Genomic DNA, 26,892 nt, shown 5'->3' on the forward strand with positions numbered 1-26,892 from the left:
ATTGGGCCCTGGCCGGTTTGGCTCAGTGGATAGAGCGTTAGCCTGCAGACTGAAGGGTCCCGGGTTTGATTCTGGTCAAGGGCACATGCCCAGGTCCCAGACTCGATCCCCACTAGGGGGCATGCAGGAGGCGGCTAATCCATGATTCTCTCTCCCTCTCCCTTCCTCTCTGAAATCAATAAAACTATATTTACCACACAAAAAAATCAAATTGGCCCGGCTGGCGTGGCTCTGTGGTTCGATTGCCAGTCAGGGTACATACCTGGGGTTGCAGGCTCTATCCCCAGTAGGGGGCGTGCAGGAGGCAGCCTATCAATGATTCTCTCTCATTATCGATGTTTCCATCTCTCTCTCCCTCTCCCTTCCTCTCTGAAATCACTAAAATATATATTTAAAAAAAGAATCACACATTAATCATTTGAATACTAAATGTTAATCTAGCCAAAATTATGTTAATGTGCTAGGACTTCCTCTTCCAGAGTAAGAGGTCAGGAGATAATATCTCAAACTGAAAAGCCAAGAAATTGAGGTACCAACTTGTTATTGAGAGCCTTGGGGATTAAGGAACAGAAGAAACAGCTAAATGAATTTGAAAGCGGTTGCCTGGGGGCTCCATCCTCAGTGTGGGGGGGTGCGGGAGGCAGCGGATCGGTGATTCCCTCTCATCACTGATGTTTCTATCTCTCTCTCTCCCTCTCTCTTTTTCTCTGAAATCAATACAAAGTATATTTAAACCACATACAGTTGACCCTTGAACAACATGGATGTTAACTACGCAGGTCAACTTCTATGCAGATTTTTAAAAAGAAATGACTGTATTGTTTTTGACCTGTGGTTGGGAGTCCATGGATGTGAAGAGCTAACTGTATGCACTGACCTATGCCATCTTATATAAGGGACTTGAGCATCCTCAGATTTTGGTACCTGCTGGGGTACTGGAACCAATCCCCCAAACATACTAAGGGACAATTAAGTTTTGGGAAGTAAAAAATTATACAAAATAAAAAATGGGAAAAAAATTTACACACACATTTTCAACTGTGCAGAGGACTGGCACCCCTAATCCCTGTGTTATTCAAGCGTCAAGTGTACTTCTAACAAGAGAAAAGAAAATAATTTAAGGAGATGCCTGGGCAGAGAAAACATTTCAATATTAGGCTGTGTCATAAGCCACCAACGGCCATTCCCTGACCCAGGGCTTCTCAGTGGTGACTCGCAGTCCCATCCGATGGGGATTCACCTGGTGGGCACCCAGTGAGAATGAGAATAGGGGACCTTATCCAGTTCCAGGGCCCTCAGCATCTTGCCTTCGAAAATAAAGGGCACTGCTCAGAGGCGTGTGCCTGAGAATAGAGGGCTCACAGCAAAGCCACACAGGACCATCTGAACAGGTCACCTGGGACACAGCCACTGTCCCACGAGACATCTCAGGGGTGACACATGTGTGCAGTGCCGATTCACGCGGACTGGGTTGACACAGATGCGATTAGAGGTCACACTGAATGAAACAAATTTCAAGGGGCCTCCGTCTCCCTGTGCTCATTAAATCAACCCACTGTCCATACACAGACTATTCTCAAGCAGCTACTTCTACCAAGCCAGGCGCTACACGGGAGCTGGCCCATCACCTCCCCTTCAAAGGTCCCCTTGTCCACCTGTTCTTCCTTTCTTTTATTTTTTTATGACACATTTTTATGTGTACGTTTTTATTGATTTCAGAGAGACAGGGAGAGGGAGAGAGAGAAAAACATCAATGAGGAGAGATAAGTTCAATCAGTTGCTTCCTGCACGCCCCCTTCTGGGGATCAAGCCCGCAACCCGGGCATGTGCCCTGACTGGGAATCGAACCATGACTTCCTGGTTCATAGGTCAACGCTCAACCACTGAGCACAAAAGCGAGACCCACCTGCTCTTTCTAAGCCCACTGCTCTCTTGTCTGCCTGAGGGGTGTCTACAGAGGCACAAAGAATGGGCCTCCAATCCCAGACTCCCTGGGCGCAGGGTTCCTGCCAGTCCTTGTGGACCTGGAATTTGAGGTCCTGAACTGGCTTGGGGCACCCAGGCTGCCAGCTGCCTGGACTGTGGATCTGAGCTGCGGAGACTGACTTACTCCGAGACATGTGGACCGTGGCGAGACGGCGATACAGGGCCTTCTGCCGGGGGTCTGGGTGGAAGCCACTCTTGGTGAAGTAGACGTGGATGTAGATGGAGCCATTCTGCTGAACGCTCTGCAAGGCGGGCCAACAGAGAGAAGGAAATGCTGAAGCCCCTCACGACAGATGCCCCCAGCAGCTTCCCCACTCCCCAGTTCTCCGGCCAGGCAAGCAGTGTAGCTAAGTGGTTAAGAGCAAAACACTGGAGCCAGAGAGACTCCGATTCGAACCCCGCCTCTAGCACTTCCCCACGCTGAGCCTCTGTGCCCACCGCAGGGTGCAGGTCCTGAGAGCTGAGGGCACAGGAGTGCAGTCGGGATTATCCCAGAGCACCTAGCATGTCACTCAGGCACGAAGTAGGAGCTCAATAAATGACCTTAATTCATTCAACAGTAAAACCTGGGATGGGGGGGGGGGGGGGGGGGGGGGAGCACCAGACCCTGCTCTGGGTACTCCAAATGGTAACTGCCTAATCCACAGGTTCCCATTCCTGCAACACACAAAGACCTATTGCAGTGGCCGTGTTATTATACCCATTTTCCAGAAGAGCCAACTAGGGCTCACACAGAGAGCTTACATAATGTGCAGTGAATGGATCCGAACCGTCTGTGGGCTCCTGTGCGGCTCTGCCTCTCACCATCTGCGTCCCACCTCTCTGCCTGAACCTTTCTCCTTCCAGCTCTCCAGGCGGGAGCATTATGCTCACTCCCACCACTTACAGAGGAGATCACTGAAGAGGGGTGGCCACCTGCTAGGGCGCATCTGAGAACTCTATGATCTTCGTGCAGAGCTGGAGTCACTTGGCCACACTGCATCCTCCTCGCTTCCCTGCCTTTGAAGTCCACCTCCGAGTTCATCATGTTTCTTTGTTTTTTATCCTGTTTTAACATCTTGGAGGACATAGCTAGCTGGGTAGAGACTGCCCCTATAGGACTAGCTAATGCCTACAGATAATAAACTCCCCTGCCCAGGAACAGGCTTTTTATATGTAAACCAGCCAATCCCAAATCCACAGCCCCGCCCAGCCCTTCTAGCTGCTTCCCTACCCTGCCTAGTCTTTCCTGAGGAAACCCCAGTGAAGACTCTGGCCTTGGCTTCCCCTCTCGCTCCTTCTGCTCCTGCACAAACTCGGTGCTTCCCCATGTGGCCCAGTGTTACATGGTGGGCCCCCCCTCGGGAAACGTAATTAATTCTTCTTTCAATGGCACTGGCCTCTCCGTGTCATCACTCAGTCAGCGCCATAAATTAAAATCAGGAGCAACTGAGATACCCTCCCACCTCAAACCTGGGAAGGAGGGTGAGATCCAAGTCCTTGGGGGTGGCTTTTACTGCCCCTCAGGCTAGCGGGGACCTCAGGGAGGGAGGGGCTTGGATCCTGGGCAAGAGTCTGGTGGAAGCCATCCCTCAGCACAGGTTAGCCTATCGGCCTCAGAAAGACTGTGTCCACACCCTGTGTCCCCACCCCCACAGACCAAGACAGAGACAGAGCAGACACGCCCCCTTCCCCCTCAGGAGGCCAAGGAGACCTGCTAAAGAGAAATGAATGAGTGTGCAGCCCAAGGAGATGTCAACGTCCTTAATGCAGCAAATTCATTGATTGTTCAACATTCTACACCCAGCCCCATGCTGAAGAGAGCTGGGGCACAGTGGTTGGCAAGACAGTCCCAGCCTTACCCTCTTAGGGCTCACAGTTCCATGATGAGGAGGCAGAGACCCATGTCTAGGAAGTGACAACCCCCAGTGTGGGCAGGGCTTGGGTGGGAGAGCCCAGAGAGGGCAGGTGCCAGAGCCTGAGAGTCAGGAAGGGCTTCTTAGAGGAGGCAGGATTTGAACATGGGGCTGCCCGAGTCCAGAGTCAGATAGCCTGAGTTCATATCTCTCACTAGCTGTGTGACCTTAAGTAAGTCACTTAAGCTCTCTGCACCTCAATGTCCTCATCGCTGAAGAGAACAGTTCCCACTTTATAGGGTTACTGGGATTACACCAGTTGGCCTAGCTTTGGTGCCCTGCACAGAGTAAGTGCTTAATCACTGTTAACTGTTATTTTCAAAGTAGAGGCCCAGTGCATGAATTAATCCACTGGGGGTGGAGGGGTCCCTCAGCCCGGCCTGCACCCGCTCGCAGTCCGCAGTCCGGGAGCCCTTGGGGGATGTCCCCACAGAGAGTGGGCCTAAGCCACAGTCGAACATCCTTAGTGCTGCCACAGAGGGAGGCAGGCCACTGCGCTCGCCAGCCATCAGCCTGGCTTGTGGCTGAGCAATGCTCCCCCTGTGGGAGCACACTGACAACCAGGGGGCAGCTCCTACGTTGAACGTCTGCCCTCTGGTGGTCAGTGCGCGTCATAGTGACAGGTCGTTCCACCGTTTTGTCAATTTGCATATTACCCTTTTATTATATAGGAGGATTGGGCTGCCTGACAAACTAGTGATGACTGGACACCCCCAAGGACAATTACTAATCTTTCACTGGTTAAAACCCCAGAAATATATGATCCTAGGCCAGTGGTCGGCAAACTCGTTAGTCAATAGAGCCAAATATCAACAGTATAACGATTGGTATTTCTTTTGAGAGCCAAATTTTTTAAACTTAAACTATATAGGTAGGTTCATTGTTATTAACTTAATTAGGGTACTCCTAAGGCTTAGGAAGAGCCACACTCAAGGGGCCAAAGAGCCGCATCTGGCTCGCGAGCCGCAGTTTGCCGACCACGGTCCTAGGCCAATTCCAACTCCATCCACATGGAGATGTTGGGAGGCCATGGCCCAGAGACTTCAGGGACCTGCCTGAGGCCACAAAGCATATGAACTGAGGGTACAGCCGGGCTTGGAGCCTAAGCTCCAGATCGCAGTTGGTTCAAGGAAAGGTCCTTCCATGCAAGGTGAGCAGCCTGGGGCCAGAGATCAGGAGCCGTCCCCACCTGTGGAATGTCAAGCTCAGCAAAGTGCTCATAGCAGCCATCTGAGTTCTCGCCGCTAGTCCAGTCGCCATACACAAGGTCGTGCTGCTCCCAGAAGAGTGCTGACGTGGCGTTGAAGTCTGTAAAGTGCTCGTGCTCTGAGATGTACACGTGCAGGTTCTGTTGGGAGGAGAAGTGGGGAACTTAGGGTTCCTCATTAAGAGCCTCTGAGGTTGACAGATAAAGAGCAGATGAAGAACTGTGGCAGTGGTCAGCCTACTAATATCAATAACTTTGTTGGGTGAAGGAGAAGGGGAGTTAGTGGAGAGAAGAGTAGCAGCTAGTAGAATAAATTTTCTCTTTTCTCACACCCCACCATATCTGTCCTGGTCTGAGTCTGTGATGTCTATGAGCAAAAAAACAATTAAAGAATAGCCAGCCTCGCCCTGCTGGCATAGCTCAGTGGCTGAGCGTTGACCTATGAACCAGGAGATCACGGTTCCATTCCCAGTCAGGGCACATGCCCAGGTTGCAGGCTCGATCCCCAGTGTAGGAGGTAGCCGAATGATTGTTATCTTCTCCCTTCTCGGCCTCTTGTGGCGTTCCTGGTCAGAGCTCTGCAGGCTTATGGATAAAGCACGGTCAAGATCTGCAGGAACAGCAGCCTCTACCGAGAATACGGGAAGCCATGCCTCCAAGAGCTCCCTCCTTTCTCAAGTCCTGTGGCCATCTCTGTCCAGAGCCCTGAAGGCCCACTGACCAAGAACAGCTGAGCAGTGGTCACCCCGCTGACTAAAATTCTGGGAAACTGAAAACATCGATGTGAGAGAGACACATCAATTGGTTGCCTCCCACATGGGCCCCGACAGGAGCCAGGGATTGAGCCTACAACTGAGGTACATGCCCTTGACCAGAATCGAACCCAGGACCCTTCAATCTGCAGGCTGACACTCTATCCACTGAGCCAAACCGGCTAGGGCTCCCTTTGCAACTTTTAAAGCTTGAACATACTTTTGAAACAAAATACATTAAGGACTCTGCCAAGATAGTTTTTAAACAACTGAGTGACTCCTTGGATGTTCCTCTTCCCCAGAGCTAGAACCCCCACAAAACCAAAAGAATTTACTTTTCCCTTACTGGTATTGCTTAAGTGACAGGTTTTATGTGTTGTGGATAGACCCAGAGTTCCTCAGCTCTGGACCCATTCATAGACCTGACAGTTACCAGAAACCAGATCGCGGCCCATGTCACTCCCCCACACCCTCCCTGGCGCTCTCATCTCCCTTGTCTGGCCTCCCAGCCAGCAGTTACCATTAAAGTGTCTTTGGGGAACAGGTTGCGGCTGGCGACGCGCGGGGCTCCTCCGGGGCCCACTTGGTCCTGAGGGGCCTGCCCTCGGCGGAACCAGCTGCTGATGGCCCAGATGATGAAGATCCTGAGGAGGGAAGCAGGGCAGGTGATGAGTCCCCAAGCCTTTTCCTTCCGACATGGGTCCTCCTGACCTCCTTCTGACTCGCACCTGCTGGGGCCTGACCTGGGGCTAGTGCAGCCGTGGGCAAACTACGGCCCGCGGGCCAGATCCGGCCATTTGAAATGAATAAAACTAAAAAAAAAAAAAAAAAAAAGACCGTACCCTTTTATGTAATGATGTTTACTTTGAATTTATATTAGTTCACTCAAACACTCCACTCATGCTTTTGTTCCGGCCCTCCGGTCCAGTTTAAGAACCCATTGTGGCCCTCGAGTCAAAAAGTTTGCCCACCCCTGGGCTACTGGCCAAGGATGGAGGGTCCCTGAGAAGGCAGTCACAGGCTAGTGAGAGATAAGATGCCCTCAAAGGCCACGTCTGGGGAGAGACCCCAGATGCCACTGTCTGCTAGGGTGGGGGGCCTGGCACTGCCCTGGGCTCCATGTAGACCCCCCTCACCAAGTCCTCCAGAAGTTCCTGGTGATCACAGGGCACAGGAGCTTGGACCCTTGAAACCTCAGACCTAGAAAACATTCATGGCCCAGTCCACTGGAATCCCAAAGTGAGACAAACCAAAGCATCTGTGCTAGCCCAGTGTTTTACAAGCACAGAACCTTAGACAGCAACATAATCAACATTTCAGAAACCTCAACTGAAAACTGGAGAGGCAGATAGTAAGTAATAAGTTAGTTCTGATTTTGTTGTTGTTGTTAATCCTCAACAGAGGATATTTTTTCCATTTCTTTTTAGAGAGAGTGGAAGGGAGGGACGAAGGAGGAGAGAGAGAAAAATATAGATATGAGAGCCCTGGCTGGTTTGGCTCAGTGGATAGAGCGTTGGCCTGGGACTGAAGGTTCTCCGGTCAAGGGCACATGCCTGGGTTGCAGGCTCGATCCCTAGTAGGGGGCGTGCAGGAGGCAGCCGATCAATGATTCTCTCTCATCATTGATGTTTCTATCTCTCTCTCCCTCTCCCTTCCTCTCTGAAATCAATAAAAACATATTAAAAAAAAAAAAAAGAATCACTGATCCTGAGAATGAGTTGCATATACTTAAAGTAATGTGACCAGGAGTTCCTGCAACTACATTTAAAAATATAGCTATAGATATAGATATAGATATATATAGATACAGATATAGAGAGATATATATAGAAAGATATCTATCTATATATAAAGATGTAGATATAGACATGGATTAGATATAGGTATATAGATATGAGAGAGACACATCGACTGGTTGCCTCCTGCATCTACCCCGACCAGGGGTGGTCTGACACTCCTGCCAGGGCAGTCCTGATTTTTAGTAGCAATGGACTAGTTTATTCAGACCAACTCTCCTACTGGAAACAACTAGGAAAAGCTTGATAAGAATGAATACACAGCCCTAGCTGGTTTGGCTCAGTGGATAGAGCATTGGCCCACAGACTGAAGGGTCCCAGGTTTGATTCTGGTCAGGGCATGTGTGTGAGGCAACCAATCGATGTGTCGCTCTCACACTGATATTTCTCTCTGTCTCTCCCTCTCTCTTCCACTCTCTCTAAAAATCAATGGGAAAATATCCTTGGGTGAGCATCAATATGAATCAGTGCGTGAAAGGATTGTGTCAATACAGTAATGATGATGACGGTGATCTTAGGGGATTATGCTTTTCTTTTTGAATTGTTTTCTAATGAACAAAATAAAAGCCCCAAAACAAAACTACACCAGATTGATAGTTGTTTCCCAATATCCATCTTCCCCTTCTTCCTTGGTAAGCAAACTAAATTTTAGTGGGACCCCTTGGCCACCCAGAAAAGAGACAATTCCAGCCTTACTTACAGCTGGGTAAAGATACAAGGTAAAGTTCTGGTCAATAAAATGAAAAAACAATGTGTTATGTTGAGTTTTTGGAAAGTGTCCTTAAAGAGAAAGAACATCCCTCCTTGATTTCATCTCCCCCGCTGGAACATGGATGTGGTGACTGGATCTTCAGCAGCTGTCTTAGGCCCTGAGGAATAGAGGCAAAACCTAGCAATGGTGGATCAAAAATCAGGGAGGAGCCCTAACCGGCTTGGCTCAGTGGATAGAGTGTCGGCCTGCAGACTCAAGAGTCCCAGGTTCGATTCCGGTCAAGGGCACGAGGCAGCTAATCGATGTTTCTCTCTCATCGATGTTTCTGATTCTCTCTCACTCTCCCTTCCTCTCTTGTAAAAAATTAATAAAATATATATATTTTTTAAAAAATCAGGGAGGAGTCTGGGTCGCAGAAGACTGCAAAATTCTGGTCTGCTTAGTCCACACTGGTATGTGAGCGAGGAATAAATATCCATTATATTAATTCAGGTCTCTCAGATACAGCAGCTGTGTAATTAATTATTAAATGAGACAAGTACTTATAAATTACAGGTATAAAAACCTATAGAGCAGCCCAGTTGGTGTGGCTCAGTGGTTGAGCATCAACCTATGAGCACCTATGAGCAGGAGGTCGCAGTTTCATTCCTGGTTGGGGCACATGCCCAGGTTGTGGGCTCCATCCCCAGTAGTGGGTGTGCAGGAGGCAGCTGATCAACTATTTTCTCTCATCATTGATGTTTCTATCTCTCTCGCTCTTCTTCTCCCTTCCTCTCTGAAATCAATGAAAACATTTTTTTTTTAAATATATTTTATTGATTTTTTACAGAGAGGAAGGGAGAGAGATAGAGAGTCAGAAACATCGATGAGAGAGAAACATCGACCAGCTGCCTCCTGCACATCTCCTACTGGGGATGTGCCCGCAACCCAGGTACATGCCCTTGACCGGAATTGAACCCGGGACCCTTCAGTCCGCAGGCCGACGCTCTATCCACTGAGCCAAACCGGTTTCGGCTGAAAACATTTTTTTAAAAAGCAAAAAAACCGCCCTAACCGGTTTTGCTCAGTGGATAGAGCATCGGCCTGGGGACTGAAGGGTCCCAGGTTCAATTCCGGTCAAGGGCATGTACCTTGGTTGTGGGCACATCCCCAGTCGGGGGTGTGCAGGAGGCAGCTGATCAATGTCTCTCTCTCATTGATGTTTCTAGTTCTCTATCCCTCTCCCTTCCTCTCTGTAAAAAATCAATAAAAATATATTTTTAAAAAACATATCTTAAGCCGAAACCGGTTTGGCTCAGTGGATAGAGCGTCGGCCTGCGGACTGAAAGGTCCCGGGTTCGATTCCGGTCAAGGGCATGTACCTGGGTTGCGGGCACATTCCCAGTGGGAGATGTGCAGGAGGCAGCTGGTCGATGTTTCTCTCTCATCGATGTTTCTAACTCTCTATCTCTCTCCCTTCCTCTCTGTAAAAAATCAATAAAATATATTTAAAAAAAAAACAAAAAAAAAACATATCTTAAAAAGCAAAAAGCTATACAGCAGAGGGGTTACATGCTCAGCCTCTAAGCTTCAATACCTGGATCTGAAGCCCAGCTCTGCCTCTTACTGACTGTGTGACCTTGAACAAGATTCTTTGCTTCTCTAGGCCTGTTTCCTCCACTATTAATATGGGGCTGACACTGCCCACCTTGTAGGGTTGTTTATAAGCATTAAATACACTGATATATACATATGCAATGACATCATTCAGAATGAAGCCAGGCACATACTGAGTATAGTACAAGTGTTAGCTATTATTGTTGTTATTTGCATCACAGGAAAGAGTCATGCAATAAACTCTGGAATGGAAAACACTACAAGGGAATTCTGATGTGAGTAGGGTGCCTCCCTGCTGAGCCCCAAACCACACCGAAGGGCAGGATCAGGCACGGAACTCGTCTCTGCCTGTAGAAGCCATGGAACCCTGAGGTCTGGGGTCACAGGAGCCATGGCCCAGCTGAGCCATCTGCTGCCTCCCCAAGAAGTCCCTGATGCACATGGCTGGGGGAGGGAAGGTCTAGCACCGACAATCTCTGGGGTCCCTTCTGCCCCCAGGAGAGGCTCCCATTTGAGTGAAACACCCAGGGAGAGTGTGGAGCAGGGACGCCCACTGGCTTCATGTGTGGCCTGTGGGGGGAGTCCCAACCCCTCTGGTCTTCTGGGTCCCCTGTAAGACGAGGGAGACCAGACCAGATCTTTTTAGGATTCCAGATCCCCTGCGCCCTGAAGGACATAAGAACATCTGTGTGTACTCATGTACCCAGTTTTGGGGCCCACTCAGAGGCCTTGTGGACACTGCCCTCCACCCCAGCATCCCAGGCAACGAAGCCCCACCAAAGGACCCCAGGCCCACAGGGGACCAGCCTCACCTTTCCAGAGTAAGCAAATAAAAGAGCCTTTAAATCTCTCCCCGCTAAATAGATATTACTTCCACAGGTTCAGAAAAAACTGTATTTATGAAAAGACATATAGTGAAAACTCTCCTTCCCACCCCATTCATTTATCCACCCCGCTCCCAGCTCCGGGTAAGCACTGGTGTGATTTGAGGATGTGCTAAGAAGCATGGAGACTACCCTGAAAAGAGGCCATTTCAATGCAATCTGCTGGAAGCTTCAGGGAGCTCACAGACCCCTCAGAACAAAGCCTGATTCCACTTTAAAACTCCAGGAGAGACTCTGAACTGATGTTTGGGGCTGCCTGGTTCTAAGAAAGGAAATTAGCCCACACTGTGGCTAGATAAAAAATGCCTATCTGAAGGAAGTTCCTTTATGCACTGATGTGGAAAGATTTCTGAGATACATTGCTAATGAAAAAAATCAAGGTGCAGAACTGTATAAAATAGGCTGCCTCGTGTAAAAATGAAGGGAAAGATAAAAATAATCTCTAGTCATAGCTGCTTGAAGCATGAAAGAAACTGATATATAAGAAAATGCTAAGTCCTTGTTGGACATGGGGGGAGGAGAGGAACAGGGAAGAGGAGGGACAGGGGCCCCACAGTTGAAGAAGCGTGGGGTACAGGTCAGGAAGGACGTGTGAATGTCCTGGCTGAAGAGTGCAGTTTCTCTCCTGAACAGCTTCTCACTGTCCCCTGTGACACTGAGGCAGGCAGGTCTGTCCCCTGCAGCAGGTGATCTGTGACTGCTGTGGACTATCTTTCAACTGTTTCTCTTTATATGTTCTAAGGTTTTATAAACAGTAAACAAAAGCAATCATAGCCAACTTTGACTGAGCATGTGCCAGCTCCTATGCCCCCAGCTGACATGGGTTTTCATGGAATTCTTTTCTTTTTAAGACATTTGTATTGATTTTTAGAGAAAGAGGGAGAGGGAGAGGGAGAGGGAAACATCAATGTGAGAGTGGAACATAGATCAAAGCAGAACATCAATCTGCTGCCTCCTGCATGACCCCCACCAAGGATGGGGCGCACAAGCTGGGCATGAGCCCTGACCTGGAATCAAACCAGCAACCTTTCAGTGCACAGGATGATGCCCAAGTGAGCCCCACCAGCGAGGGATCTCTTGGAATTCTTTTGATGACCTGTGAGCTGTCGGATTCCTCTCTGAGGTAGCAGCTCAGAGACAGAAAGTAGGAAAGTGGATGCCAAGGGCTGGTGGGAAGGGACAATGAGGAGTTATTGTTTAAGGGGGACAGAGTTTCAGTTTGGGAAGAGGAAAAAGTTGTGGAGGTGAATGGTAGTGATGGTTGTACAACTATGTCAGTATAATTAATGCCACTGAATGTTACATTTAGAAATAGTTAAAATGGTAAGTTACATGTAACATGTATGTTGTGTCTGAATTGTGTCCCCCAAATCATATGTCAAGTCCTAACCCTCAGTACCTCAGTGACTGTATTTGCAGATAGGGCCTCTAAAGAGGTGATTAAGGCTAAGTGAGGTCATAGGGTGGCCCTAATCCAATAGGACTGGTGTCCTTATAAGAAGAGGAGATTAGAAAATGAATAAGAAAAAAGTAAAAAAAGAAAAACAAAAAGGAAGAGGAGATTAGGACATAGGCACCCACAGAGGAAAGACCATGTGAAGACCCCGCAAGGCAGACATCTGCAACCCAAGAAGAGACGCTTCAGGAGAAACCAGACATGCCCTTGGTCTGAGACTTCTGGCCTCCAGAGCTGTGAGAAATTCATTTCTGTTGTTTAAGTCACCCAGTTAGTGCTATTTATTAGAGTAGCCCAAGAATATTAATAATGTGGTATATTTTACCACATTAAAAAAATTCTATCATTAAGAAAAAAAAAAATACAGCTCCCACCAATATAGAAATGATGGCCATCCTCAAGGATTCTTTCCTTTCATTTGCACTTTTTTCCATGAACAAAAGCAAACCATGCCCGGCCTGTGTGCTCAGTGCTTGAGCATTGACCCATGTACCAGGAGGTTAGCTGGTTCAATTGCTGGGGTTTCGGGCTCGATCCTGATCAGGAGGCATGCAGGAGGTAGCCAATGGATGTTGACGTTTCTCTCTCATCGATGTTTCAATCTCCCTCTCCCTTCCTCTATCTAAAAGCAATAAAAAGATATTAGAAGATAAAAAAGCAAACTGGCATCTGCCTACCTGAATAGGACACCTTTGATGACCTGCCAGGCGTTGGGTGCTGGCTGGGGTGGGTTCTGGGGCTGGGTCTCCGCTGGCAGGTCCCTCCCGATGCTGCCATTGCTGGTCACCTGCGGGGGACAGAGACCAGGATAAGGAGGGAGAATGCAACCTGGCTCAGGGCTGAACACAGAGCGGGCACCAGGTCCAGGGGTCAGGGAGAGCTTCCTGGAAGAGGGGACATCAGCGCTGAGATCTAAAATACAAGTGGCCTGTGCAGAGGAGGCAATGAGGGAAGCAGCAGGTACAGAAACAAAGGTGGTGAGAGACATAGCTGACTCTAAGGACTGCCGGGGCCGGGGCCCAGGGAGGAAGGATGCGGAGGTGACTATGGGGAACAATGCAGAAGGGGTCACTGGCCGATGCAAGTCCTGGGTTTATCTGAACGGTTCCTCCCTGAGCAAACAGTTCCTGGGGTCTCCGCTGTGGCTGGCCCTGTACAGGGCTCATCCCTTCAGGAGCTCCAGAAACAGCAGGAGAGACAGACAGAAAAAAACAACCAGAGCATGAGCCACACTGCTGTGAGCCACAACGAAGGTGAGTGCAACAAACACAGTGCACACCAGCCTGCGGGCGAGAACCTCGAACATCTCCATGCGGGCGAATGGGGGCTTGGGGAGGCTGAGCCACTTGTCGGTGTCCCAGGCAGGACAGCAGCAGGAGGAGGGAGGGTGGGCAGGCCAGCGAGTCAGGCAGGGCTTCCCAAAGGGAGAATCTTCCCTCCGAAAGAGAAGCTCAGAAGCAGAGAATTTCATGTCAGCTTTGGAAAGGCCCCAGATGGAGAAATTCTTCCAGGCCTGTCCTGGAACCTGCCACTTCCCAGTCCTGCCCTCTTCCTTCCTCCTGGCTCCGCCCCCTCAGCCCCCAGCCTTCAAGAGGTAGGACTAGGACTGTCAAGGTCACCTTCAGGTGAAAGCATTACCCAGCCCCCTCGGCCAGCAGAGCAGGGGCTCAATAAATACCTGTGGAGTCAACAAATGCTCCCTGAAGGGCTTTCCCCCAGCACCCAGGCCACCCAAATCCACCCCCTCCGGGGCCCCCACGGCCCAGCCCTCCCCCTTCCACAGCCCCAAGCCCACTCCTTTCCAATGTCTTCTTCTCTCAGCCCCAAAAGCCCCGGGGAGCAGGGACAGAGGCCCGCTGGCCAGATGGGGCTGCCAGGGAGCTGAGGCCAGTGTTTGTTAAAGGTGTCATTTGTCACTCCCTGTCCCTTTACCAGAAAGTGCTTTTCTCTGTTGTCTCCCAAAGTGCAGGACAGCACCATGGTGATAGGTGGTCACAGACCCAGGCTGCAGGCCTTACCCCATCATTCCCGGCGGTGAGATCTTGGACACATCACTTCCCTTCTCTGACCCTTCCCATCTCTGACCCAAAGGCCAGATTGTGAAAATGCAGGTGTATTTTGTTCAGAAAAGATCTCCTTCGTGTGTTGGAAAAAATATTTACTGAGCACTCACTGTGCGCCAGGCCCTGTGCTAGGTGGTGGGACCGGTGGTGGCCACACAGCTCTGGCCCTGCTCTCCCAGAGTTCAGGATCTAGAGCAGTGGTTCTCAACCTTCCTAATGCCGCGACCCTTTAATAAAGTTCCTCATGTTGTGGTGACCCCCAATTTCATTGTTACAAATTGAACGTAATTAAAGCATAGTGATTAATCACAAAAAACAATATGTAACTATATATGTGTTTTCCGATATATATATATGTTTTCATAGGCAACCCCTGTGAAAGGGTCGTTTGACCCCCAAAGGGGTCGCAACCCACAGGTTGAGAACCGCTGATCTAGATGGAAACACACCTACAGAACAGTAAACAGGATAATTAAAAATGGTAACAGGAAAAGTGCTCTGGCAGAAATAGGCAGGAGATGAAGATAACCCTTGGACTGGGGGGCCAGGGAGGCCTCCCCGAGGAGCTGTCTTTGACATCTGGGTGAAGGGTGTGCTGGGGAGGGGAAAGGTTCAGCGAAAGGGGTTGGCCAGGGGACAGGGAGATTGGACAGGCACAGCCCTCGTTCAGGAGCACTGGGGGCCAAGTAAGGGCTTCCAGCAGGTCTGAGCTGATTCTGGGTCAAGAAACGGAAGCTTGAGGCCAGGCCAGAACTTGAACCCACATCTGGCTGGCTGCCAGGTCTGTTCTCCTACCCGCAATAGTGGACAAGTGGGCTGGACACCTTCCCATGGAAATGCAAACGAAAACCGCAATGAGATGTCTGTGCACTAGGATGGCCAGCATCAAAAAGAGGGCCAGCCACAAGTGCAGGTAAGGGTGTGGAGGCATCGGAACGCTGGACACTGCTGGTGGGAAAAATGACACTGCTGCTTGGAAAAACAAGGTCGATGCTTAAAAAGTGAACTATGTACCTGCAAACAAACCATCGATCCCACTCCTGGGTCTCTACCCAAGAGAAATGAGAGCGTAGGTCCACGAGAAAGCTTATACGCAAATGTCCATAGCAGCATTATTCATAATAGCTAGAAGTTACCCAAACGTCCTTCAATGAATGAAGAAACGGATGTATTTGCACAATGGAATAGTACTCAGCAACAAAAAGGAACACTGCTAGGGGCAGAGAGTGACTGCAAAAGGAACATGTTCTGAGGGGATATAAGTGTTTTCAGACTGGACTGTGATGATGCTTGTACCTCACAACTGCACGCATGTACTAAAAGCCACCGAAGTCTATACTGACAACAGGTGAACGGTACAGTATCTAAATTATACCTCACTAGAAAGGTAACTCCTGCCCTGGCCAGTGTGGCTCATTTGGCTGGAGCATCTTCCCCTACACCAAAAGGTGGCAGGTTCGATTCCTGGTCAAGGCACAGACCCAGATACCCAGATTGTGGGCTCTCTCTCTCTACCTTCCTCTCTCCAAAAAGCAATAAAAAAAAAAGAGGTAACGCTCCAGTGGCTTCCACTTCCCTCAGAGTGAAGGCAAAGTCCTCACCATGGTCCCCAAGGGCCTGATCTGGCTCCCTCCCTGCTCCCTGCTCTCCCCTACCTCCCCTCACTCACCAGCTCCAGCCACACCAGTCTCCTCACTGTTCCCTTCTCACACCAGGCACCTCCGCACTCAGGGCCTTTGCACCTGCTGTTCCCTTTACCTGGAAGGCTTTCCCCAGTGTATCTAAATGCCTCCCTCTTCAAGTCTGTTCAAATGTCACCTTCTAGCAAGGCCTTCCCTGTTTAAATGACAACCCCCCTACCGCCCCCCCTCACTTCCTATCCCCCTCCCAGCTTCATTTCTGTCCATGGCACTTACTACATCTGATCCACTATACGTTTTCCTATTTATCTTAAAACAGTCCCATCTGTTCTTCTACCCCTACCCTGAAGCCCTCAAATAGAACATGAGCTCCAAGAGGGCAGGGCCTCTGTTCTGTTCGCAGCTGTATCTCAAGCATTAGCATGGATCAGAGCCTGTAGTGGGGACAAAATACACATTAACTGAAGGGATGAATGCTGGGTCTGTGGGTCCTGTGCCTCAGCCCCCGCCTGAAGGAGGAGCAGGCTGGCTGGAGCATGAGACTGCCAAGGCCTGTCTAGACCCCACAGGCCAGGAGAGGGTGGTGGTGGCTGCGGACACAGCACAGTTCCTCCTCTCGGATCCACATGTCCAATCTCACACACTATCTCCAGGAACACGCACCAAGGGGCCCAGGAAGCAGCTAAAACCATGAGGCTGGGCCAGAGGCTTTCCGGCACATCCTCACCGAACACCTGGATCCACCGTGGGCATTCCACCTCAGCTTAGCCTCTGCCTCAAGATCCATTCATTCCACAAACACTGAGCACCTGACCTGTGCCAAGTCCTCAGCTGGGCGGTGCTGGGGACACAGTGATGATCAAGACAGTCCCCGTTCTGTCCTCCTGCAGCTCCTGTCAGCGGAGGAGACAGATGGACAGTGATAATCCAGTGTGGGCAGTGCTGGGGACAGGAGAGGCCCAGGGGGCTGCGGAGCCCTGACCCAGTCCGAGGGTCAGAGAGGACTTCCTAGGGGAGAGAATGTCTGAGATGTACAGGACTCGTAAGGATCAACCAGGTAAGAAGGGAGAAACCTATGCACAGGCTATGAGGAAGGGATAGCTGGCACGCTTCTGAAATAAAAGAGCTCAGCTGGCTGATGCTCCTCTCATCCAGTGGCTCTCCAGCAGGGGCAATCTTGCCCCTCCCCCCGGGGGCATTTAGCAATGTCTGCAGGCATTTTTGGTTGTCACAACTGGGGAGTGATGTACACGCTACTGATACCTAGTGTGTAGAGGCCAAAGATGCTGCTAAATATCCTACTGCGCACAGGACAGTCCCCCACAGTGAAGAAATCTCCAACCCCAAATGTCAGTAAGTGCTGCGGTTGAGCCATCCTCAGCCTGAAAGGATCATGCAGCGCTTGATCTGCTAGAGAATTTGTACTTTATCCTGAAAGCAAAGGAATGCCTGGAGAGGTTTAAGCAGAGGTAGGACAAGAGAAGACTAGGGTGTGTGGGGGTCTGTGGAAACTCACAGCAATCAGGGCACCCCGAGTCCTAGTCTCTCCCATCACGCCACCCCACCCCCCACCCCAAACACACACACACATACACACACACACTCAGTAATCAACAGAAACTGCAAGGGAGAAAGACCTTTCAGCTAGACTGAGCAGCCCCTGAAGACAGGGACTGAGTCTTCCTTCCAGAGCTAATTCAGCAAACACTTCCTGAGGCCACCCCGGGGCCAGGGCCTGGTTGAAGATGCTAAACAAGGTGCGTCTTGTCTTGCTCTATCCCAGGAATCTCATCCTGGCGTTCCAGGTGATATTATTTGCCCCTCCTCTTGGCTCCCTCAGTCCCTTAGCCTAGTCACCCAGCGTTATAATTCTTCACACGTCAGTCTTCTCTCCCGCTCCACCGACGGCAGGGGCACAGGTGTGGCCACCTTTGTGGCCCATCACACGGCTGGCCCTCCTACCTAACCCTTCCGTTTACCACTGGAGAAATGAGGGCCCAAAGAGAGAGGAGTTAGCACAAGGTCACAGAGAAACTCGGCTTCACTCTCCCCTCCCAACCTGAGCTCCTCTCCCGTGTGCTGCTCCCACTCAGTGACATCCGGGTGGGTGGGTCCCACAGCACCTCGCTGTCACTCCGTGGGTTCCCTAAACGCCTGCAGGGTGGCTGCCTGAACTCAGCAGGTTCTGCAGCCTCGGCTGAGTTGTGGCGGTGAGGGTCAGAAACCACCAGCCCCTGGGCTAATTCCCCCACGGGGTTAGTTTGTGATCAAAGCACAGCCACTCCAGTGCTGACCACGCTGGGTTAGCAGCGGCTGCTAAACTGCTCCATGGGATGAAGCCCAGCCCAACCCGGCTGACATTCTGCAAGCGCCTCACTCTCGCTGTTCCTTGGATTCCCACCTGTGAAATGGGTCTGTCAATGTCTCCACAGCCTGTGTTCTGACTCAGGACGATTACCTGACTCCCCCCAGAGATACAAAACTCCCAGTTAACCAGTCACCGTCCACAGGTCAGGCACTGGAAGGGAGACCCCGGATGCCAGACCACTCTGGGAACGGACGTGGAGCCTGGAATCAGGAGTCGAGAACCGAGGGAGCCTGGATACAAGACTGCGTCCCGCCGCGCCACTGTCTCCAGTTCGAGCAATGAGCTTGGTCGCCGCTCGGCGCGAGCATGCAGGGGGCCCGGCGCGCAACAGGGCCCTGCTCCTCGCACCGTCCGGCCGCCCGGGCCACCCGGCCCCGCCTGGGCCCGGTATTCAAGGTCCCTCTGGGCAAGGAGCCCCCGATGCACGGGATTCCACGAAAAGGGGCAGGACACGCCCCGTGGGAGGCCCCCCGGGTGGAGAAGAACCCCTCAGGCCCCTCTCGGCCTCCGTACCTGACCGGAGCCGCCTCCTCCGGCCGCCACCACGGCGCTGCCGGCCCCGTCCGTCTCCTGCGCCGCCGCCATCTTCCCGCTCCGGGTCCCCGCCCCCGCCGCCAGCCCCGCCCCGTCCCCGACAGCAGCAGCGCGATCGCGCGAGATTTCACGCTTTTCCCCCCGCGACCTGCCGGCCACCGTACCGGGCAAGAGCGCCTCGACCACGCCTCCCGGGAGAGCGGCTTCCGGCTTTGAAGGAACCAATCCGGCCACAGAACTTCCCCCGCCTACTAGCCCATGTTTTCACCTGGTGGACACGCTGCCTGCTCCGAACTCCCAGGACTTCCTCAGCGAACACGTGCGCTATGCGCAGGCTCCATTCCTTCCGCCCTCTCCAGTAAGCCAGCCTCTCCCGGTTATGTGAGCTTTCTAGGCCGTCCGCCAGCTTCACTCCGCCGAGTCTTCGAGTTCAGGCCGTTCCATGTTTCTTGAGCTGTCCCGGCCACCGTAACTCTTCTAAAAGTTTTGCTTGGGCCACGCCCTTCCTGCGTTAAAGGAACTTCCTGGACACCGGATCCAGATCCAGAGAGCAGGGCTTCTGACCAGTGTCCTCCCGCTCTCACCTCTTTTCCTAACATCCTTTCTCCTCGGCAAGTCCCCTTGAGGTTATATTTTTCCTGTGCATTCAGAGTACTATTTCGGGGTTCTCAACGGCCGCCACACCTCCACCTTGGATCCTGTCAGCCCCTTCCCTAGATTTCGGGCCGCCACTTTAGCGCGCATGCGTGTTCTCGGTGACTAGGCTTGGGTACTGGGCTTCCAGGGCTGTACGAGCTGCATGTTTTCTTAGCTATGTATGCATCTTTCTACACTTGTTCAGAGACTCCTGGCTTGGGGAGAGTGTTGGGAAAGCCCATCCAGAGGGCAGAAGATTATCAGCGGCTGTTAAACCTTCACCAATGAATTGGGTGGAGGTCTGACCTGGGTTTACATTCTGGTTGTACTACTGATCGGCTAAGTCAGCGGTTCTCAACCTTCCTAATGCTGCGACCCTTTAATACAGATCCTCATGTTGTGGTGACCCCCAGCCATAAAATTATTTTCGTTGCTACTTCATAACTAATTTTGCTACTGTTATGAATCCTAATGTAAGTATCTGATAGGCAGGATGTATTTTCATTGTTACAAATTGAACATAATTAAAGCATAGTGATTAATCACAAAAACAGTATGTAATTATATATGTGTTTTCCGATGGTCTTAGACGACCCCTGTGAAAGGGTCGTTCGACCCCCAAAGGGTTCGCGACCCACAGGTTGAGAACCGCTGGGCTAAATGATCCCCAACAAGTGACGTATCTCTTTAAGCCTCCGTTTCTCCCTCTCTTATAAACTAGGCATTATAACCCTAGCCGGTCTGGCTCAGTGGGTCGAGCGTCGACCTGTGGACCGAAGGGTTTCGGTTGGATTCGGGTCAAGGGCACTTACCTCCTCCCCAGCCTGGTCTTGGTCAGGGAGGTGCCAGAGGCAACCAATCTGTTCCTCTCCGTCTTTCCCTCTCTCCACTCTTTCTAAAAAGTCAATGGAAAAAAATATCCTCGGGTGAGGATCAAAAATAATAATAAAATAAAAAAATACAAATGTTTAAAAATAAGTAAATAAACTACGCATTATACCAGCACCAGCTATTCCTCTTTCCCTTTTGCCCCGTCGGGCTTTTTTTTTTTGTTTGTTTTTGTTTTTGTTTTTTTTTTTTTTTTAAATTAAATCTTTATTGTTCAGATTATTACATTTGTTCCTCTTTTTTCCCCCCATAACTCCCCTCCTTCCAGCTCCCACCCCACCCTCCACCCTCACTCCCCACCCACTGTGTTCATCCATAGGTGCATGATTTTTGTCCAGTCACTTCCCGCATCTCCCACACCCCTTTTTCCCCCAAGAATAGTCAGTCTATTCCCTTTCTATGTCCCTGATTCTATTATAATCACCAGTTCATTCTGTACATCAGGTTATTTATTCACTTGATTCTTAGATTCATTTGTTGATAGATGCATGTTTGTTGTTCATAATTTGTATCTTTACCTTTTTCTTCTTCTTCCTCTTCTTAAAGGATACCTTTCAGCATTTCATATAATACTGGTTTGGCGGTGATGAACTCCTTTAGCTTTTCCTTATCTGTGAAGCTCTTTATCTGACCTTCAATTCTGAATGATAGCTTTGCTGGATAAAGTAATCTTGGTTGTAGGTTCTTGGTATTCAGCACTTTGAATATTTCTTGCCATTCCCTTCTGGCCTGCAAAGTTTCTGTTGAGAAATCAGCTGACAGTCGTATGGGTATTCCCTTGTAGGTAATTGAGCCTCTTTCTCTTGCTGCTTTTAAGATTTTCTCTTTGTCTTTTGCTCTTGGCATTTTAATTATGATGTGTCTTGGTGTGGTCCTCTTTGGATTCCTTTTGTTTGGGGTTCTCTGCGCTTCTTGGACCTGTAAGTCCATTTCTTTCACCAGGTGGGGGAAGTTTTCTGCCATTATTTCTTGAAATAGGTTTTCAATATCTTGCTGTCTCTCATCTTCTGGCACTCCAATGACTCTGATATTAGACCGCTTAAAGCTGTCCCAGAGGCTCCTTACACTATCTTCACACTTTCGGATTCTTTTTTCATTTTGCTTTTCCAATTGGGTGTTTTTTGTCGAATCTTTGGTTTGATTATTGTACTCCTCTGGTCTGCTATTGGGTATAATATTCTTTATTTCAGTCCGTGTATGCTTACTTTCTAATTTCTTTATCGTAGCATCGAGGGTCTCATTAGTTTTCGTGAGGCTCTGCACAAATTTATGGCAAGCCCTCAAAATTGCGATTCTTAGCTCCATATCCTCCATTTCTGTCATGTTTTTTTGTCTCCGCATCTTTTATGCTTTCTTGGTGCACCCCCTTGTGGTCTCTGTGCGCAGTCTTGTTCTAGCCAAGCCTTAATTGTTGTAGTTAACACTAGAGGGGTTTGACCACCAGGCCGGCTGGCTGTGGAAATCAGCTGTGTGGAAAACGTCTGCCTTCTGGGGAGGCGCTAATCCAGCCTTTGCCTGAGGCAATCGGCAAATGGCTGTGCGCAGGCTTTGGGCGGGGCGGGATCCACAGGGCGGGCGGAGGGAGCAGTTATGGCCACGCTCAGTCCCGTTCCCAGAGGCTCTGCTTCTCAGAACCCCGGCAGCCGCTGCAAACCTCGGAGAGAAAGCTGCCCTCAGGTCCCAACTGATGCCGGATAATCCCGCTTCTCCCGTTTGAGTCTGGGTCCCTAGAGACTCGCCCGGATCTGGAGCCCAGAGTCTGAGACTCACTCCCGGCAGAAAACGACAACCGCGCCCTCAGCCACCAGCCCGCTTTGCGCGCGCACCTCGGTACCTTTGTATTTTCCACACTGCGCCGCCTCTGAGCCTCGATTTGCTGTTCTCTTTCCTTCTAGTTGTAGAGTCTCTCTTCAGCCAGCCTTCCTGTGGTTCTGGGTGATGTCCGTTCAGTCTTTTAGTTGTATTTTTGAAATGGTTGTTTGCGGCAGCGGTCTCCGGTGTTTACCTACGCCGCCATCTTGGTCTCTCCCCCTCAAGTTCGCCCCGTCGGGCTTTTGAGAAGACCCAGTGTGATCTCCAATGTAAACACCTGGCCCCTGCCTTACGTTTAGAAAGTGATCAACATCATGTGCTGTGACTGTGAACCTTACACATTACTGGGAGATTCTAATTATTTTACTATCTTCTTCCTCCACTTTCCTATAGCTCTCAGCTCAGTAACAATATCACCTCCTCCAGGAAACCCTCCCTGACCCCCCAGGCTGGGTGGGGCACCACCTTTCAGTCCTCCAAGATCCCTGGACACCCTCACCCCATACCTGCTCACTTTGGGTCATCAATGTCAGAAATGGGTGTGGTGTGTCTTGCCCCGGGCAAGCAAGCCCAGGGCTGTCCTGGTCATTGCTGTATCCTCCAGCACTGCCCAGGGGTGATTGCTGAGTGAAAGGGTAAAGCTGTGGGTGCAGAAGGTGAATGACTTACCTTTGGGGATCAACACAAGGGCAAGAAGGAACCTTAGAAAACTAAGGTGCCCAGTTCTCCCTCTTACAGATAATGGTGGTAATAATGATTCTGTGATATTACAGACCCAGGGACCAATGAACATAATGATTATGTCCCCCAGACTGGGGGCAGGCTGAGATTTTTCTGGGCCACTTTTTCAAAAAAAATATTTTTATTGATTTTTAGAGATAGTGGAAGGAAGAGGTAGAGAGAAACATTGCTGTGAAAGCAAAAATCCATCGGCTGCCTCCTGCATGACCCCTGTGGGGGATCAAACCCACAATCCAGGCATGTGCCCTGACCGGGAATCGTACTGGCAAACGCAGTGCACAGTACGATGCTCAACCAACTGAGCCACAGCGGGCAGGCAGGCCTCTCTTTTAGAAGTACAAAGTTATAGGAACAAATTGAAATAGAGGACCACAGAGAGCCCAGGCAAGAGAGGGGCTTTGAAACTTAATCTTCTTCAGTTTCACTGTAATCCCATCTCTGCTCTCAGCTCTAGATAACAAAATGCCCCGGTCTGTTTTCCCTCTCTCACATACAGCTGAGTCCTGACCCGTGGAAGCATGCACTAGAGCAGTGGTTCTCAACCTTCTGGCCCTTTAAATACAGTTCCTCATGTTGTGACCCAACCGTAAAATTATTTTCGTTGCTACTTCATAACTGTCATGTTGCTACTGTTATGAATCGTCATGTAAGTATCTGATATGCAGGATGGTCTTAGGCAACCCCTGTGAAAGGGTCCTTCGACCATCAAAGGGGTCGCGACCCACAGGTTGAGAACCGCTGCACTAGAGGCTCTCAGCTGGACTGTGACCTTAGGTCGGAGCCCGGCAAAGCCCTCCCACCATGCCGGCTGAGTGACCAAATACTTTCATTCCTTCTAACTGGTAAATAAATCACAGGCCAGATCCTCTCTGCCCTCCACTAGGGGACGCCCAACACCAACCAGAAGCTGTGATTTCAAGTTCTAAGGGAGAAGGAGGCTGGGTCCCTGAACTTCTGATTTCCTCAGAAGAGGTTGGGGGTCTGGACTCCTGAGTTTGAGGGAGAAATCTGGGGTCTCCGACTCTTGAGTTCTCAGGGAGGAGGAGTCTGGGGGCCTGGACTCGGGGGTCCTGGGGGGGAGCAGGACTAGGTTGGAGCCTGAGAAAGGAAGGAGGGGTCTGGAAAGCGCACCAGGATTGGTTGGAAGCAGAGCTGGCCCGGGCAGAGGTTTGGTTTGGCGTGAGTCCGTGAGAAACAAGTGGACAGAGCAGGGATTGTTCCTCCAGGGTCCCCCCTCCCCAGCACCCCCCTAGGTTTGGCAGCCTCAGCTCTTCCCAGGCCCTGGGGACGTCGGGACATTTCCCACCACCCCTCCCCAAGGCCCCTGCTTTCCACTCGGCTCACAGCTGCCCAGCCTCAGGACCTGGGAAAACGGCCCCAACCGTGCCGAAAGGCTGGCCGAGGTTAATGCCGGGCAGATGAGAAATACAAGCCCTGTGTCCTCAGAGGCCAACAGTCCCATCCCCTAGGTTTGGGGGCCCAGGACTACCGCCCCCCCCCCCGTTCCTGCAGAATCCAGGAGTCCAGGTGCCCAGCCCTCTACCCATAGGCTCTGGCACTGCCCTCTCTCAGCCTGCAGAGCCTCCGTTCTTATCTGCACACCCTGTGCTTCCGGCCTGCTCTCCCCACTGCCCAGAGACCCTCTCCCAGTCACTAACCACCCCACCCAGACCTGAGGGCCAAGGGACTGCCCCCCGTCCCTCCCCCACTCTCCAGCAACCACGGCTCCACCCACGCTGCAGTGGTGATGCATAACCCTGTGACCACCCCAAGAGGCCCACCCTGCTCGGAATTCACTACTGATCCCAGGTGGCCACACCCAGGCCTGATAGCCTCACTCTCTCGCCTTTTCCTCATTGCGGTATTGCTGTCTGAGGTTATCTTCGCCCCGGGTTGGCTTGCTCATCCTCAGCCCACTGCTTCCCCCCAGCCTCTCTGTTTGTGGCCTCAGGATGGAACAGAGCTACTGGCCCTGAGTAGAAATTCAGGAAATGTTATGACTGTTGCCAATAAGAAGAGAACAATTTGCCTGGTTGGTGTGGATCTGTGGTTGAGTGTTGACCTACGAACCAGGAGGTCACAGTTAATTCAATTCCCGGTCAGGGCACATGCCTGGGGTTGTGGGCTTGATCCCCAGTAGGGGGTGTGCAGGAGGCAGCCAATCCATCATTCTCTCTCATCATTGATGTTTCTCTCTCTCTCTTCCTCGCTGAAATTAATTTTTTTAATATATTTTATTGATTTTTTTACAGAGAGGAAGGGAGAGGGATAGAGAGTTAGAAACATCAATGAGAGAGAAACATCAATCAGCTGCCTCCTGCACACCCCCCACTGGGGATGTGCCTGCAACCAAGGTACATGCCCTTGACTGGAACCAAACCCCGGACCCTTCAGTCCGCAGGCCGACGCTCCATCCACTGAGCCAAACCGGTCAGGCTGAAATTAATTTTAAAAAATATTTTTTTAAAAAAGAAAAAGAAGAGAACACCTTGGCTGTGTAGCTCAGTTGGTTAGAGTGTCTACCCGATAGGCTAAGGTTCCCAGTTTAATCCCCAGCCAGGGCACACACAAGAAGCAACCAATGAATGCATAAAGAAGTGGAACAACAAAGCAATGTTTCTCTCTCCCCTCCACCCTTCCTCTCTCTCTCTCTCTTTCAAATCAATAAATAAAAAAGTTAAACCCTAGTTGGTTTGGCTCAGTGGAAAGAGCTTCAGCCTGAGAACTGAAGGGTCCTGGGTTCGATTCCAGTCGAGGGCACATGCCTCGGTTGCAGGCCGTAGAGGGCGTGCAGGAGGCAGCCAATCAATGATTCTCATCACTCATGTTTCTATCTCTCTCTCCCGATCCCTTTTTCTCTGAAATAAAAAAATATTTTTTTTTAAAGTTAATCCCTGACCAGTGTGGCTTAGTTGAATGAGCATTGTCCTGTGCACCAAAAGGTTGTCAGCTCTATTCCTGGTCAGGGCACATGCCCAAGTTGTGGGTTGGGTTTCCAGGGTGCTTATGGGGGCCTGGGGGCCTGGACTCCAGGGTCTGAGGGAGGAGGGGGTCTGGACTCCTGGTCTGAGGGAGGAGGGGCTGGGGGCCTGGACTCCTGGTCTGAGGGAGGAAGGGCTGGGGGCCAGAATCAACATGTCCTTATGGTAAAGGTGATGTTTGTTTTTCATATCAATGCCTCTCTCTCTCTCTTTTCCTTTCTTTCTCTAAAAAAAAAAATCAATGAATAATAAATATTTTTAAATAATTTTTAAAAAGAACTGACAAGCCAGCACCAGTTTGGCTCAGTGGATAGAGCGTAGGCCTGTGGACTGAAGGGTCCTGGGTTCGATTCCGGTCAAGGCCATGTACCTAGGTTGTGGGCACATCTCCGGTGGGATATGTGCAGGAGGCAGCTGATCGATGTTTCTCTCTCATCGATGTTTCTAACTCTCTATCCCTCTCCCTTCCTCTCTGTAAAAAATCAATAAAATATATTTTTTAAAAAAGAACCGACAAAACATAACACAAATCTTTAATCACTTAAACTGTGTGGAATTGGGCCAGGACCCAATCCACAGCTCTTGGAGGGGCCACATGCAGACCCCTGGAGTCCTGAGTCTGTGTCTTTCCCTGCTGTGTCCCAGGGCCTGGTAGTGTCTCAGTAAATGCATGTGAGAGGAAGGTATAGCAATTATCACAGAGTCGGTCTGTCCTCTCGGGTCCCAGCCAACCTGGGCACTGACTTCCTGTGGTCAGCAGTGACCTGTGGGCACCAGTCTCCCCTCTGCCACAGGCGCATTGGCCAGCTCCACGCGATGGATGGCACATTTAAAGCGTCAGCCCACGGCCAGGACACTGCTAGAGGCCGCTGCTGGTTCCTTGTGTCCATGGCTTGTCATTTTATGTTGTGCCCAGATTACAAGATTCCCAAGAAACCACATCAG

General features: G+C 50.6%; 1 protein-coding gene across 1 annotated transcript in view; it reads right to left on the reverse strand.

Annotated features, from left to right (window-relative positions):
* Positions 1-18,958, reverse strand: part of CLPTM1 (CLPTM1 regulator of GABA type A receptor forward trafficking) — a 30,361-nt gene extending 11,403 nt beyond the window's left edge. The window contains exons 1-5 of the mRNA XM_070401762.1: positions 18,869-18,958; positions 12,962-13,071; positions 6,361-6,484; positions 5,071-5,229; positions 2,111-2,228 (exon numbers count right to left, since the gene is read on the reverse strand). Of these exons, the coding sequence (XP_070257863.1) occupies positions 2,111-2,228; positions 5,071-5,229; positions 6,361-6,484; positions 12,962-13,071; positions 18,869-18,940 (583 nt within the window). The 5' untranslated portion in view covers positions 18,941-18,958. The remainder of the gene's footprint in view (positions 1-2,110; positions 2,229-5,070; positions 5,230-6,360; positions 6,485-12,961; positions 13,072-18,868) is intronic.
* Positions 18,959-26,892: the final 7,934 nt, after the last annotated feature.

This window comes from Myotis yumanensis, unplaced genomic scaffold (genome assembly GCF_028538775.1).
Source record: "Myotis yumanensis isolate MYYU_CA2020_CCGP unplaced genomic scaffold, mMyoYum1.0.hap1 SCAF_23, whole genome shotgun sequence".
Classification (NCBI taxonomy): Eukaryota; Metazoa; Chordata; class Mammalia; order Chiroptera; family Vespertilionidae; genus Myotis; species Myotis yumanensis.